General features: G+C 50.4%; 1 protein-coding gene across 1 annotated transcript; it reads left to right on the top strand.

The window, feature by feature from the left end:
* The first annotated feature begins 304 nt into the window (after positions 1-304).
* On the top strand, positions 305-2,228 carry LOC126581171 (DET1- and DDB1-associated protein 1). The gene is made up of 4 exons (XM_050244655.1): positions 305-566; positions 664-802; positions 882-943; positions 1,019-2,228. The coding sequence occupies exons 1-4, from the start codon at positions 564-566 to the stop codon at positions 1,109-1,111; spliced, it is 297 nt and encodes a 98-aa protein (XP_050100612.1). The 5' UTR covers positions 305-563; the 3' UTR covers positions 1,112-2,228.
* Positions 2,229-13,190: the final 10,962 nt, after the last annotated feature.

Genomic DNA, 13,190 nt, shown 5'->3' with positions numbered 1-13,190 from the left:
TGTTAATGTATGATGCATCCAATACAGTGTATTTTATGTTAACAATTCCGGCTGACAAAAATATATGGCAATTTTGCTCTGCTCACGTAAACGGCAGTTTTGAACCATTTAAAATCATTTGGTACCAAAAACCGACATTTTCATACTAATTTTAAGAGTCATATAGCCAGTTTTTGAGCATACCTCTGTGTAATAAAATGCCGTCACGCACCCGGCCACCACGCAGGTCGTTTAACGGGCTTGTAAAGAGAAACAGAGCCGCTGAGTGTATACCTTATACGACCGCTATCCGAGTGCAGCCTTCCTCGACGTCAACAAAAGATTGAGAATTTTTGTCTCCGTGAATCGCATTAAATTTTGGTTTATCCACTCACCAAAAAGCGCCTTACTGTTTAGTAGGAGAAGAATCAATTACTAGGCGGGCGTGCCCCTTAATAGACGGTGCCCGAATCCATCCTCAACCTCGCGGTACCCGGACCAGTTATCAGCAGCGGATCCAGCACGAGGACAACGAGCTACAAACAGGAACAAAAAGGCCAAGTACTCTACGAAAGCGAAGAAAAATGGTAAACTAGAAGATATTCTGGAAGCAGCGGAACGTGCAATTCTAACCTGGCCACCCATTGGTGAATGTTTTCATGGTCATGGTATCTCTTTCCACAGTCGATAAGCGAGTTTCTGAAAGATCTACCCTGCCATAACGAGGAAAACTTCTCGCTCTTCAACACGGAGAATGGCGTAAGAATATCCTCGAAACGGCCGTCAGTCTATGTTCCCACGACAGATATTCCTTCCGAGCAGGGTAAGTAGCCGATGGATCCTTTCATTGTACGTTTCTGAGGTGCTGACCCACTCGCTCTCTCTCGCATGGTTCTTTGCAGTGATAGTGAGCGAGAAGAAAAACATTCTCCTGCGATACCTACATCAGCAATGGGAGAAAAAGGTAATTGATTACCGAGATGCAAACCGCTTTTGCGTTCTAATGCGACCTCTTTTGCCTTTCCTTTGTTTTATGCAGAACGCTCCGAAAAAGCGAGAAATGGAGAATCCTTCTTCCGATGTGTATCGCAAACGCCCACGTCTGGAGACGCGCGACAGCAACAGCGCCTAGATACGCTGCAGTAGGACGGTACACGCTATAATAGAGGGATATTACATCTAGGGGAGGGCATTAGATATTACGATACTACGCGGTATGACCAAACGTTTTGGGATGTGAACACCGCGGCGCGGTGCAGTGCAGTTCAGGGTCGCACACACGCTCTTCTGCCAAAACCGGCTAGCTCCATCCTCTGAACCATTCTCATGCCAGGGGGCCTCAGAGTGCAGATTATAGTCATCCCTCAACTTCAGCATCTTCCGGCCTGTTCGCTCAAATCACAGCCAACTTGGCGTTTTGTCTTACCTTATTCTTTCTTCCCGCCATGGAGCATGGACGGTATAGATAAGTTTGTAAATTAAGTTATTCATTTTTCTCGCTTTCTCTTTTCATAACTCACAATCTGGAGCTCGCAGGAGCCAATTGTCTCACTATCGGATGATTGCTCAGATCTTCGAGAATCGATTTATCACGAATAACTTTCTTGAGCTTTGACCGTTGCTATCAACACTTACACTGTCCAACGGGGTTCTTTTGTGTTTCCTTGTAATCTTAGGTGTAAGAGATTGTTTTCTTTATTTAAATAAGAAAACCGAGTAAGAATTCGCGCTTCTTTTGACGATTACTTCTGTTCGTCTTCTACAAGCAGCAACCAGCAACGAGCCTCCAAAAGATGATCTGATCAAAGAGCAACTTTTCTGTGTGCTGGGTGGGTGTTGTGTGGATTCGATACCTTGTGAAAACCGCAACGCAAGCATCTGTACAATCCGGTAAACAGTAAAAACAGAAACTCACGTCTCTAATGGCCAAACAGTGGCGCAGTGGCAAACAGCACAGAATACCATTTCACTGCTACATTGCTCGAAGCGAATAAAGCAAGATAATCCTAACCATTGGAAGTGTTCATAGATCATATCCAGACAAGCCTCATCAGAGAAGTATTGACTTGTGTTTTCCTTGAATTACTTTTGCTACGAAACAACAAACGCGACAAGTATCATAAATCTCAGAAACGGAACAACAATCCTCATCGATCTATGGTGCATTCAGGATTGCAGGCCAATTGTCCCGACCAGAATCGATATACTGGGTATGAACCAATAAAGAAACTGTCATTAAGTCTTACAGAGCCAATGGAAGTCGGTTATTTATATAACGAGAATATTGGTTGTGAAACTAAATGTGGTGCAAATGAGCGCCCATGATCTAGGGTGTACTTCTTAATGCTTGCAGGACTGTAACACGAAAATTAAATTGGACTCGAATATTCAAGGCATTGTTCCAGATGCTCTTATGTCGGCAGCATCGGGATCGTTGAGAAGTGGAATAGATACACGCTATTGCTCCGTGTGTTCAGTGACGCAAGCAATTTCCGCCACAGGTTAGCTTTGCGATGACGATGCGATGATCTTCGTACCGAAAACCGAAAGAATCCTATTTTCAAGCTAGTCCCTGTAACCGGGTCTTTTTAACTAGCGCTTACATAATAAGGACCTACGGAAAAAAGTGCCAATGGAAACTGCTTTGTCGGCTGATTTGAGTTTTTTATTCAGTCAAAATCAAATTTGAATTTCCTTTCGAGCTTCAAATTCGCGATTCCCTCCAGACAGTCGAATGGTTGGTGCCGGTACAAGACATCCTGTTTCTCTTCCTCACTATCTCTCTTTCACTCCCATCGGTTTTCGGGGGTCTCCTGTGGATACTCTCGAGTGGAGAAGGTTCATGAACATCCGCCAAACGCATCCTTAAACCCGCGGCCGCAACTGCTCTGCCCTTGTCCATCGTCGCCGCCTATCGTTTCGACACGCGGCTTGCGCGAAGGTTAATGGACGACTCGGGTCACCCACCATCCCACTCGCACAACCATCGAGCCACCCACACGAACCGGATTTCGGATGCAACAAAAGACATAAACATATGCCTCTACACGCGCTGTCGCTGTCGACGGAAAACGGAAATGGAAATGGAGGCGCCCTCGCCGACGGGCACTCATTTTCTCATTCAAGAGAGTCCATTCTCTTGGTGTTTTTTGGGGGCTCCCCATCATCATTCTCGATGGCGCTCTCTCCAACACACACACACAGGCCACGCTGGATGAAGGGAGGACACTCATCGCTGGTGGTGGCCTCGGCAATTCTGCTCTTTATGCTGGTATGCAACCGTAGTGTAGGTCGGTCCTTGTCGGATCATCGGGCGAATCTTTTTCGTTTTTCACTTGCTGCCGCTCTTTCTTGTTGTTTTCTTAGCCTCCGGCGGTGTTTCGGTAGCTTCTGCTGCTCCTGCTGCCGCTGTTTGCTGAGCCGACACAGACGCTGGTCCCTAACGAGTGACAAACAGGTGGTTAATAATAAATATCGCTCAAAGGGGACGCAACTACCACGACTACGACGACAATGACGACGACGGCCGATGATGGCCGACGAGGACGAACCGCCCCAGGTCGTCTCAAGTGCCGCACGCTCTCGCACGACCCTAGTACCAGCCGGAACCAATCTCGCCAGCTGGATCGTTGTAAAAACAGTTTTGATCCTTGAGCGCGGTCAGTCGACCGTATCGCCCGGGCCGGAAAATTGACCGGAAAAGGAACGCTGTTTCCGTGGCTGACACTTGCCTTCTGTGGAGTTTGTGGGGCAAACATCGTGACCCCGCCACCAAGCAGAACAACCAGCGGCAAGCGGCGCAAGATAAACACAAGAACTCGGCTGGTGTGTGCGCTATTGCCGCGGGGAGCGCGAGTCAATGTTTATCCGTGTGGTATCAAACAGACCAGGATGTATGAGCTGCCCAAGGGGTGACCCCGGTACCAACTATCCAACTACAGACCTCCTGCGCTGAGATCGGAATTTCTCTTGCCAGCGAGCGGACACGCACTCGCTACCGTTGTTGGTTTCGTGGAAAATCAACTGAAAGGCGTTGTTCAGTCGCTGCCAGGTCAGACAGACAGTAAAACCAGCAACGGGAAGGTGGATACTCTCGACAGCATGAGCTGGTCTTTGCTGAAACGCGCGAGGCGAGAAGACGTGACCAGAATGACGATGGCGATGAATGGCAAATTGAAATATTGCTTCTCAGCACCCCACCCGGAAATCCCATGTGACAAACCGGAAACAGTAATTAGGGCACGGATCGTGGAGTCATCGAACGATATGTGGCGAATTTTCTTTCCGAAATGCAGTTCAATTCCGACGCACGGAAAACGGACAAGTTAACCCAGGATCCGCGGTGACTGGCGCGAAGACTTACATAAGCCGGAAAATGTATTCCGTAGCGTATCCTCGTAAGCCAGCGCCATAAGATTCCCCTCCAAAAACTATCTTCCCTCAGCTTCTCCTCGTTTTTCGTCTCCGTGGAACGCCACCGCGCGTTTGCCGCCTAACTGATTACGTGTCCATTACGACTCTGGTCCGAATCCGGCTCCGGCTACCCCGTCTGGGAAGTCCATTTCCATTGGCGTCCACGTGTCGCGGCACCGCCAGCTACACACCAGCGCTTTCTCCCTCGCCCTCGGTTGGATACCGCTGGATCGAAACAAACCGGGTTTGCTTCCCAGAGTTGGGTGGAGGCCGGTGCAGGATTCTCTTCTTTTCGTTGTAGTAGCTGCCATCAGTAGTCAGCGGTGGTGTGCGCCGTACGCGAAATTGTGTCAGTGTGTTACTCTCACTCTCTTTCTCTCTCTCCTGCATGGCACTGGTGATGATGATGCTGATGATGGTGATGATGGTGATGTTTTGCTCCCCTCTTTCCCACGAGGAGAGTAGCACTCCCACGAGGAGTAACTCACGCGCGCGTTGCGTCGTCGACGCGGTATGTTCTCGGATCATACCAGGAGTGTATCGAAAGGGCGGCCAGCAACCAAGTCAACCAACCAACCAGCCAGCCAGCCAGCCAGCGAGCGAGCGAGCGAGCGTTCGGCGGCGGCCATCGTCAGTAGATCGTGAGTGTTTGAACGCGTCGAACGTGCCATCACCGTGTCGCGTTACGCAGAACCCGGCTTCGGAGCGCCCGTGAACGCCACCTTCCGCCACCAACATACCACCTGCTGCTGCTGCTGCTGTTACAGTTGTTGTTGTTGTTGTAGCTGCTGCTGCTGCCGCTAGTACTGCTGATGCTGTGTCTGCACTCAGGCAGTTCCGTTTCGCACATCCGGCACTTGTCGCGGGCCAACGCCGTGTTCGTCGTCGCCGTCGTCGTTGGCCGTGTAGCTGACGTTGCGAAATCGAAGGTAGAGCACTGTTTTGGTGTTTTCTTTTCTTTTGCTGTGTTTAGAGGAGCGTTGTAATGTGAAGAATCATAAAGGAGATGTTGTTGCGATGGGCGGGCCGGGACAGATGGTGTTGTGTTCGGTGTGCAGCTGGTCCCCCGGATTGCTGCATGTGGCCAAAATGCAAAGGATCACACGCAGATCGAAGGCGTGGGTTAGTGGGGGAAGGGGCTGCTGTCTACTGTGAGACTTGTGTGATTTCGTTTTTTGGGAACTCGGTTCCGCGGTGGTCCGTTCCTGTGTGTCCGTTCAAGTCCGAGTGTGAGTGCCGGTGTGTCTTTCTTGGCCTCGTGCGTGCGTGCAACGTACTTTCGACCGGCCATCAACTGTATCTGTGTCTGTGCACTCATGTGGAGATACCAGCGTGTCCCCAAACAGCACGGCAGCGAGGGTAGCGTTTGGTCATCCAACGCTTTCGCCTTCGTCATATCGTGTCCTCCTCCTTCTCACCACCACTACCACGCGTATGTTGATCCTGTTGGTGGGAAGCAGGTGTGCTGCTGGCATGGCGTTACGGATCAGCGCGGACGGTGACGATGATCGATGAATGAAGCTACCTGGTACTACCCTCTTCAGCTGGCTGGCAATCGACGGCCAGCTGAAAATCAGTGCCACTACTACTACTACTACTACCATGTAGTAATCCCATGAACCAGCTGCTCAGTGTCCGTCCCAACCAAGGATACAAACCAAACCTATCGCCAGCAATTTCTGCAATTTCTGGGCATCAACAATTGACCTCTGTGGTTGGCATGGAAATGGAATACTGGGATCACGGTCTAAGGCGACTAAGGACACGGTTTGGATTGCAAGGCACTACTACGCTGACGTGGTGTTTGTGAGCGATCGCTCGATCGCTTGTTGTTGAACAATTCTCCCCTATTGGTCTGTGTGCCCTCGTGTGTACCTGTGTGTGTTTCTGTGTGCATACAAATTGCGAAAGGCGTTTTTCAGTGCAAGGGTACTGGGGGAGACAGGGGATGGGGAAATGGGGATCCGGTTGTTGAGAGATGAGAATGAGTGAGAAAAGACCGACCGACGCGTTTCTAAAAATATCACTCGGCCTTTCTGACCGCTTGTCCCCTTCCCCCCTCCCGATCTTCCACCGTTTGTTGCTTCATGCTCGCAACCGGGTTTCTCAGTGGCGTTTATATGCTGTACGTGTCTTCCCACCCCACCGGGATGGTGGTAGCTTATGATTTGCACTCCTGCGCTAATACAGTTTAGCTCCGTTTTCGGAGTCGATATCTATGCTATGGGAATGTGTTGCCCCATGTTACACCCAAATCCTCGTTATCTTTACCAACGGAGCATGAAGACGGTCGAATGGGGACGGCTGGCGATCCAAATGGAAGAACAATGCTGATTTGGAGATAAAAAAAGGGGGAAGCAAAAGGGGTTGATAGCACGGCCCTACGGCTTACGTCGGTGCGTAACTTAATCATCACTATTTTCATCGTTCATCGCAGCTCGCAAACCGCGAGCGGGCGAACGAACGGACGACCGTTTCGTCGAAAATCGAGGGTGCTACCCCGAATTCCTTGTGTTGCCTTGATCCCCATCCCACCTCACTCACGTCCTGTCCTTCCGCGGTGTTCGTTTACGCGTGGCAACATATTTTCGATTTCGAGGCGAGCAAAGTCGACGCTCGGCACGGCGAGAACGATCGCCCCGTCGCCGTCGCCCCGTTGCCGTCAACGATTGCAATCGAAAGTGAAAATATTTGTTTTCACTCTTGTGCCCTCGTTGCTTGGCTGCTCCACCCGACCTCTCCCCGTTTTCTTTCCTTTCTCCTTGGCGGGGTGTCCGGTACACGACAGAGTGGTACAGCGCTCAGCAGATGCCGCGTGAGAGAGAGAGAGAGCGTGCACACGCGAGATAGTAGTGTGGTGAGATTTCCCGGGGAAAAGATGTTTTCGCGATCCTAACTCATCCACCGTTAGTTCAACCACCCGGGGGCGGAGTGGTAGGGTAGGGCAATTCATTAGCTCTCGTTTGCCACCGCGCCTGGTGTGTGCGTACGAGTTCGACCACAACCGGAGTCGGGTTTTGTTAGTGTGTTGCCGTGCGCGCGTGTACAAGTGAACAAGTGTAACAGACCGAGGATGATTAGGATATTTTCCTGTAAATAACGATACTTTCAGTTTGAAGGATGAAGCGTATGTTTCAAGTAGCAGCAGCAGTAGCATAGCGAGCGGGTGAATGATCTTTTGCCTTTGACTGAAGGCCGATTGCGATTGCGCTCACTGGCACAACAAATCGAAATGAATTTTAATCCACTAATTGCTTCCTTTCCCCCCTCCCCAAGTGTAGTGATCGTGCGTGTACGCGCGCGCGCGTGTGTGCGTTTTGGTGTTTATTGTGCAGAGTGATCTGCCTGGGTGATGTGCAGCCCTCGTTAGGGCTGATTAGGCACGGCACATAATCAGAAAAAGAGAGAGTGATGCTCGGCTGCGGTGAAAAGCATTCAAATTAACGCAAATAGTTTCCATCGATCTTAGCGCGTGAGTGAGTGTTTGTTTACGTGTGCGTGTTAGTGTTTGTATAGGTGTAAACGATCGTATTGTATCCGTTTTGAGCGTTTCGGCGTTCTGGTGGCATTTTCCTGCTCCTGGCCGCACGGCTGCCGCATCTCCGGTTCGTCATCGATCGTTTATCGGTGTTACTTTGTCCCTTCGGTGGCACTCCAGCGTGCGTGCGATAAAGTATAAAAGTGTGAGTGAAAGTGTGAGGCACAATTATTCGCCCTAGCAAGCGACGTCAATTGTTTTCGACCCCCGCTGGAGTGCGAGCCGCGGCCGCAGTTTGTGCAGCTTTTGCGCTCGTCGTCATCATCGTTAGCGGTCATCATCACCGTCGTCATCGTGGTGGTGACCCCCGGGAAGCGCAGCATTTAGCACGCGGTGCAGAAAGCGGAGAAGAGCGGCCAACCGGAGGACGATCACTCCCGCGCAACCCGAAGCGGCGCTATCATCGGCAACCGATTCAAAATGTATGAAAATCCTTCCATCATTTTCCTGCTGCCTCTGCTGCTGCTGTAGGGATTAGGATGGCCTAATCCTTACGGGCTCCGTTATGCCGTTCTAGTTGCTCCCTCGACCCCTGCCCTCTGTTGTTTTTCCACAGTTTTTTTACGTTGTTGTTGCTATTGTTGTTGTTACTGTTGTTGTATCCGTTCCGTGTCCGTCCGTATCGGTACCATTTCCCCCACCTTACCCCTTACCCGGAACTCCATGGAGTCTCTCTCATCTCTCTTTTGCTCCCATTGCTCCAACAAAACAAACACGCAAACACACATTCGCCTTCATCACGCTTTGTTGGTGATTCCGCGGACCGTAAACGGCCACAGCTGACGTGAAGCAGCCGGCCGTTTGGGTCCGCGATTTGACGTTGAATTCGATATTCCGCTAAACCGCTACCCTTTGCCACGTCAGCAATCGGTTGCCGTTTGAGCCCCAAAAAAAGGATTGACAAAAATTCGTTCGTTCGTTCGTTCGTTCATTCGTTCGTTTGAGTTCGATATTTTTTTTACCGAAATTTCCTGCTCTCTTCAGCACTTCCTGCCCTAGTTTCCTGCTGTACAGTGGCAGTCCAATGCCATCTTGTTGCTTGATGTTGTCCCGTTAGCTCCTCGCTTATCTAGCTTACATATTCCCTGCCATGATACGCTTTAAGCCTAGCAGCTTCTCCGCTTCACATACGGACCTTCTTTGCATACGGAGCACCGGGTGGAAGCGTCCCCGAAAGAGCAGCAAGCATCGTCGCATTTGGCTTGTTGAACAGGACAGACCCCGAACAGACTCGGACCAGCATAATCAGACTCTGGGTCTCGTTTGGCTGCTGCAAAATGGCTAAAATGTGTAAAACAAATAGCGACTAAACGACGAGGGACAGACAGATACACACACTGGCACACAAATACGAACCAAAAACTTCTTGATCCCAAAACGATAGGACGCCGGCTTCGAACCGAACGCTAATGCCTGGAAACCGCCGAAATCTGAGGATCGGCCATCCGGTAACATTAACTACATCCTAATGGTGGTTTGCGTGTTCGTCCATTTTGCATCTGGCGTCGTCTTCGTCGTCGCCGCCGTACTTTGCGCCTCCTCCATCATCGTCCACAAATCTTGACAAATGGTTCCAACGGCTAATCGAATGATAATGTGGTGCTGCTGCCTGTAAGCGGTCACGATCTCCAGAGTTCACCGAGGCAAAGATTCATCCGATGCGAATGTGCGCCTCGAACGGTTCCATCTTCCGTCTCGAGAAAGCCGAAGCGCACGATGCATAATCCTTCCGGTCAGCGGCGCAAAACAATATGTTGCTTACGTTACGGCTCATCCCGGGAGCATTCGTTATTTGTGTGTGTTTTTTCCTGTCATATTTTTTATTGGTTGCTTCGGAAAATCGATTCCCGGCACCCGGTTGGTTCGTATATCTTCCACGATGTCGATACGATACGGTGCGAGAGCGGGCATGCAAATGTGTCCGTTTACATGCGTCGTAAAGGATCACACACATACGCGGACATGAACCGAACGGAACGGAATAGATCAATTTCCTTCCCTTGGACGTCCTTCTACAACCTCACCGCTCCTGGGAACGGGGACCGGATGTTTCTCTAACTGTGGCTTCGTCGAAACCGGTCGATGAACCGCCCACGGTCATCGATGACTAGTGTTACGAGTGGCTTTTTGCCTCGTGGCAAATCGTGCTGCTGCTGCTGCTGCTGCTGCTGGTTTGTAATAGTGAAGCGATTTTTATGATCTCGCTATCCTCCTCTTACCCCCACCCGTTGGTGAATGTTTCAGCAAACGGAACGGAACGCTCTGAGTGGCGCTCTGAAATCCGCCTGCGGATTATGCGTCGACTCGATGAATTATCTATCTCGCCGTAAATCATGTAGAATAAGCCGTTTAATAGCCATGAAATGGTAATCCGGTGTATCCGGGAGATCCGGCTCCACATATTGCCCATTCCGCAATGGGAACAACATTACCCCAAAAACAGCACTCACGCGCACTGAACTGTGGACGACGGGCGGAAAAATGTGGAAACAAGTCGATCGATTAGATTATCATTTAGCGGCGCTAATGGCATCTGACCTGTCCACCTCCCTGTTTCCTCCTGTCACTCTCATCATTTGACAGATCATTTCGCAGTGGTACACGATGCGCGATGCGGCCCAAATGGCCAAAAAAACGCTTCGAAAACGTGAAGTACCAGGCGCCTCCATTAGCGACCATGCGTCTCCATCGCTAAACTTCGTTCCCAATCCGGTTCTGATTTCATTGATTGTAATTCGTTGCAGCAAATGTGAAGTTAATTTTATTTCAACGCAATGGCTCACGTACGAGAAAGCATGAGTTTATTAAAACGAATCATGCCCATTATTGTTATTTTTAGGCAACAAAGCCAAGCCCGTATTGCTCGTTCCCTCGATCCATCCCGTGCGTGTGGAATACTCACAAGCTGTACGTGTATGTGTGTGCATGATAGACAGAAAACATGAGTGAGAAAGAGCGAGAGGAAAAGGAGCGTATGTGCGATCATTATAACTTTGATTGTTCTATTTTCATCACGTTTCCCCGCTCCAATTTCGTTGCCCTCCCCAAAGCCGCTCACTGGTGCGCACAGGACGTGCGAACGCGCGCACACATACACGCTGTGTGACACGCATTACATGTGTGTGCTAATCAAATCGCGCTGATTTGCTGACGGCTGCCAGTTGTCACATAATCTTTTTCCCTTGATTTTCCGCATTCTCGGCTACTAAATCGTGTTTTCCTCGGGCGCCACCGTGCGCGGCCTGTTGCTCCACTCCGGCTCCGTTGGCGTGACCGTGCCCCCTCCTAGACCTGTTGAGGTGGAGACCTCGACACGGGGTTGTTTCTTCCTCTCCCCTCGTGTTCTTTTTATTTCAATTTATTTTTCGTTCCCACAACCACCCTCCCGGCCGCTCTCTCTATCTCTCTCTCGCTCTGTCTTTTCAATGCTTAATGCGGCAAAGCACGACAGCTGGCAGGTTTCATTCGAAATGGCCCCCCGGTTCCCAATAGCGTGACGTGGTCCTCGAGGCCCAGCGAGCAACGGAGAAGGGGGCGATGGAGGGGGTGTGGTGGCATGCATATTTTACATTTGACTATTTCCATGTTGCCACACCGGTTGCGGGTGGAGGTCCCGATTTGTAAGCATAGCCACCCATACACACGAGAACGTGCTACGAAAGGCCAAGCGGCCCCAGCCCAGCCCGGCAGCGCAATACGCTGGATGTCGGAGTGTTTGGTTTGGTGGCCCTCAAACCACGTGACGTGACAAATTTGATCAATGTCACGGCAGACCCTGATTAGGTTATTCACAAATGCAGTCCGCTCGCGAACTGAAATCGCAGTCGACCGCAGACAACGGGCAGTCCAAAGGGGCGTGGGTGAGTTTCGTGAGCGAGAAGTTGACACTGATCACTACCGAACACAATCCATTGTAATAGGAGACGCGCCGGTGGTTATGGGGGTTAGAAGTTTATGATTTTCTGTCGCAACCAACCCACCAGACACACCAGATGTGGGGAGTGTGCTCAGAGCTCAGCGGAGACTCATTAGACACTGTTCGGGACTGTGTCGCGTATGATTATGCGTGAACGATATTAGTTACTTCGATATTTCGGCCACTTTGACTGTCGTTTGCATAGCTCATTATCATTGTATCATGCCATTGTAGTTTGCAGACGGGGCAAGCAGCTATTTTGTTTATGTTCCCTTTCGTTACGCTACGGCCGGCTATTGTTCAGCAACTTTCAGGCCATCGGGCGCAACAACTGCGCAGCAGACATCTCGCGACAGGTCCTCGGTGTGAAAACAGAATTAAAATAATATTGAAACGGAATACCAACGGGATCAGGGGAAAAACGGGCGGTGTTTCGAGGTCCGTTTGCGAAAGGCCACCATCGAAATGTGATCACAAGGGGGGTGGGGGGGATGGTATAAAAACATTTTCATTCACTCCGCAGCGCGAACGGACTAGCGGACGAGCCATCTTTTATTGGGGTTGTTATTGCGTCCTAGGACCGTTCGCCAGACGGGTTCGCGTTCTACGTTGTCCTTTGATTCCACTTAATGAGACATTGCACTAATTGTGTGTATCCCGGCCATACCTCGCCGACCATAAGGGAGGGAGGTGCCTTTATTGTTTGCGCACGAAGCAGCGGAAAGAAAAAGAGAGAACCTGATATGAGGAAAGCAACAAGGAATCAAGCAAAACGAAACGGAACAGAAACCATTCGGCCATTCGGACCGGTCCGTCGTTTGATGAGTGACATGGTCGATGATATTTTCGTCAAATATCATCCCAACATCGCGAGCAGTGAGCCTCTTCCTTATTCTCCCGCCCCGTTACCATCAAGTGTCGAGAGACGAGCGGAACACAACAGTAATTGTTGGGTCTTGGTTTGGTCCCCGGTTTTGGCTCTGTACGAGGAACCGGTGGGCGGGTGGAAAGCGGAAATGGGAGGGGTTTTTTTTTGTCAGTAATGACGCTATTAACCCTACCAGCGACCGTTTCCCTTCGCTGGTCAGAAACCATTTTGCGAAGATTTATCTTTCTCGGCTATTTTTATCTCCGACAAACCCCAGCACCACCATCACTACCACTTACTACCCTTCACCCCCCCCCCCCCTCCCCCTTTTTCGGATTCACCCATGGTGCAGCGTGCTTGCGCCGTACCGCGTGTGCTCAGGACCGGATGAATGCGTCTAAAAGATGATGATGATGATGATGATACTGTCACGTCAAGCCTATTGTTGATGTCCGCTGTTGACGTGTTCTGTGCGA

This window comes from Anopheles aquasalis, chromosome 2, assembly GCF_943734665.1.
Source record: "Anopheles aquasalis chromosome 2, idAnoAquaMG_Q_19, whole genome shotgun sequence".
NCBI lineage: Eukaryota > Metazoa > Arthropoda > Insecta > Diptera > Culicidae > Anopheles > Anopheles aquasalis.
The sequence above is the reverse complement of the archived record's forward strand: the minus strand, read 5'-3'. Positions and strand labels throughout refer to the sequence as shown.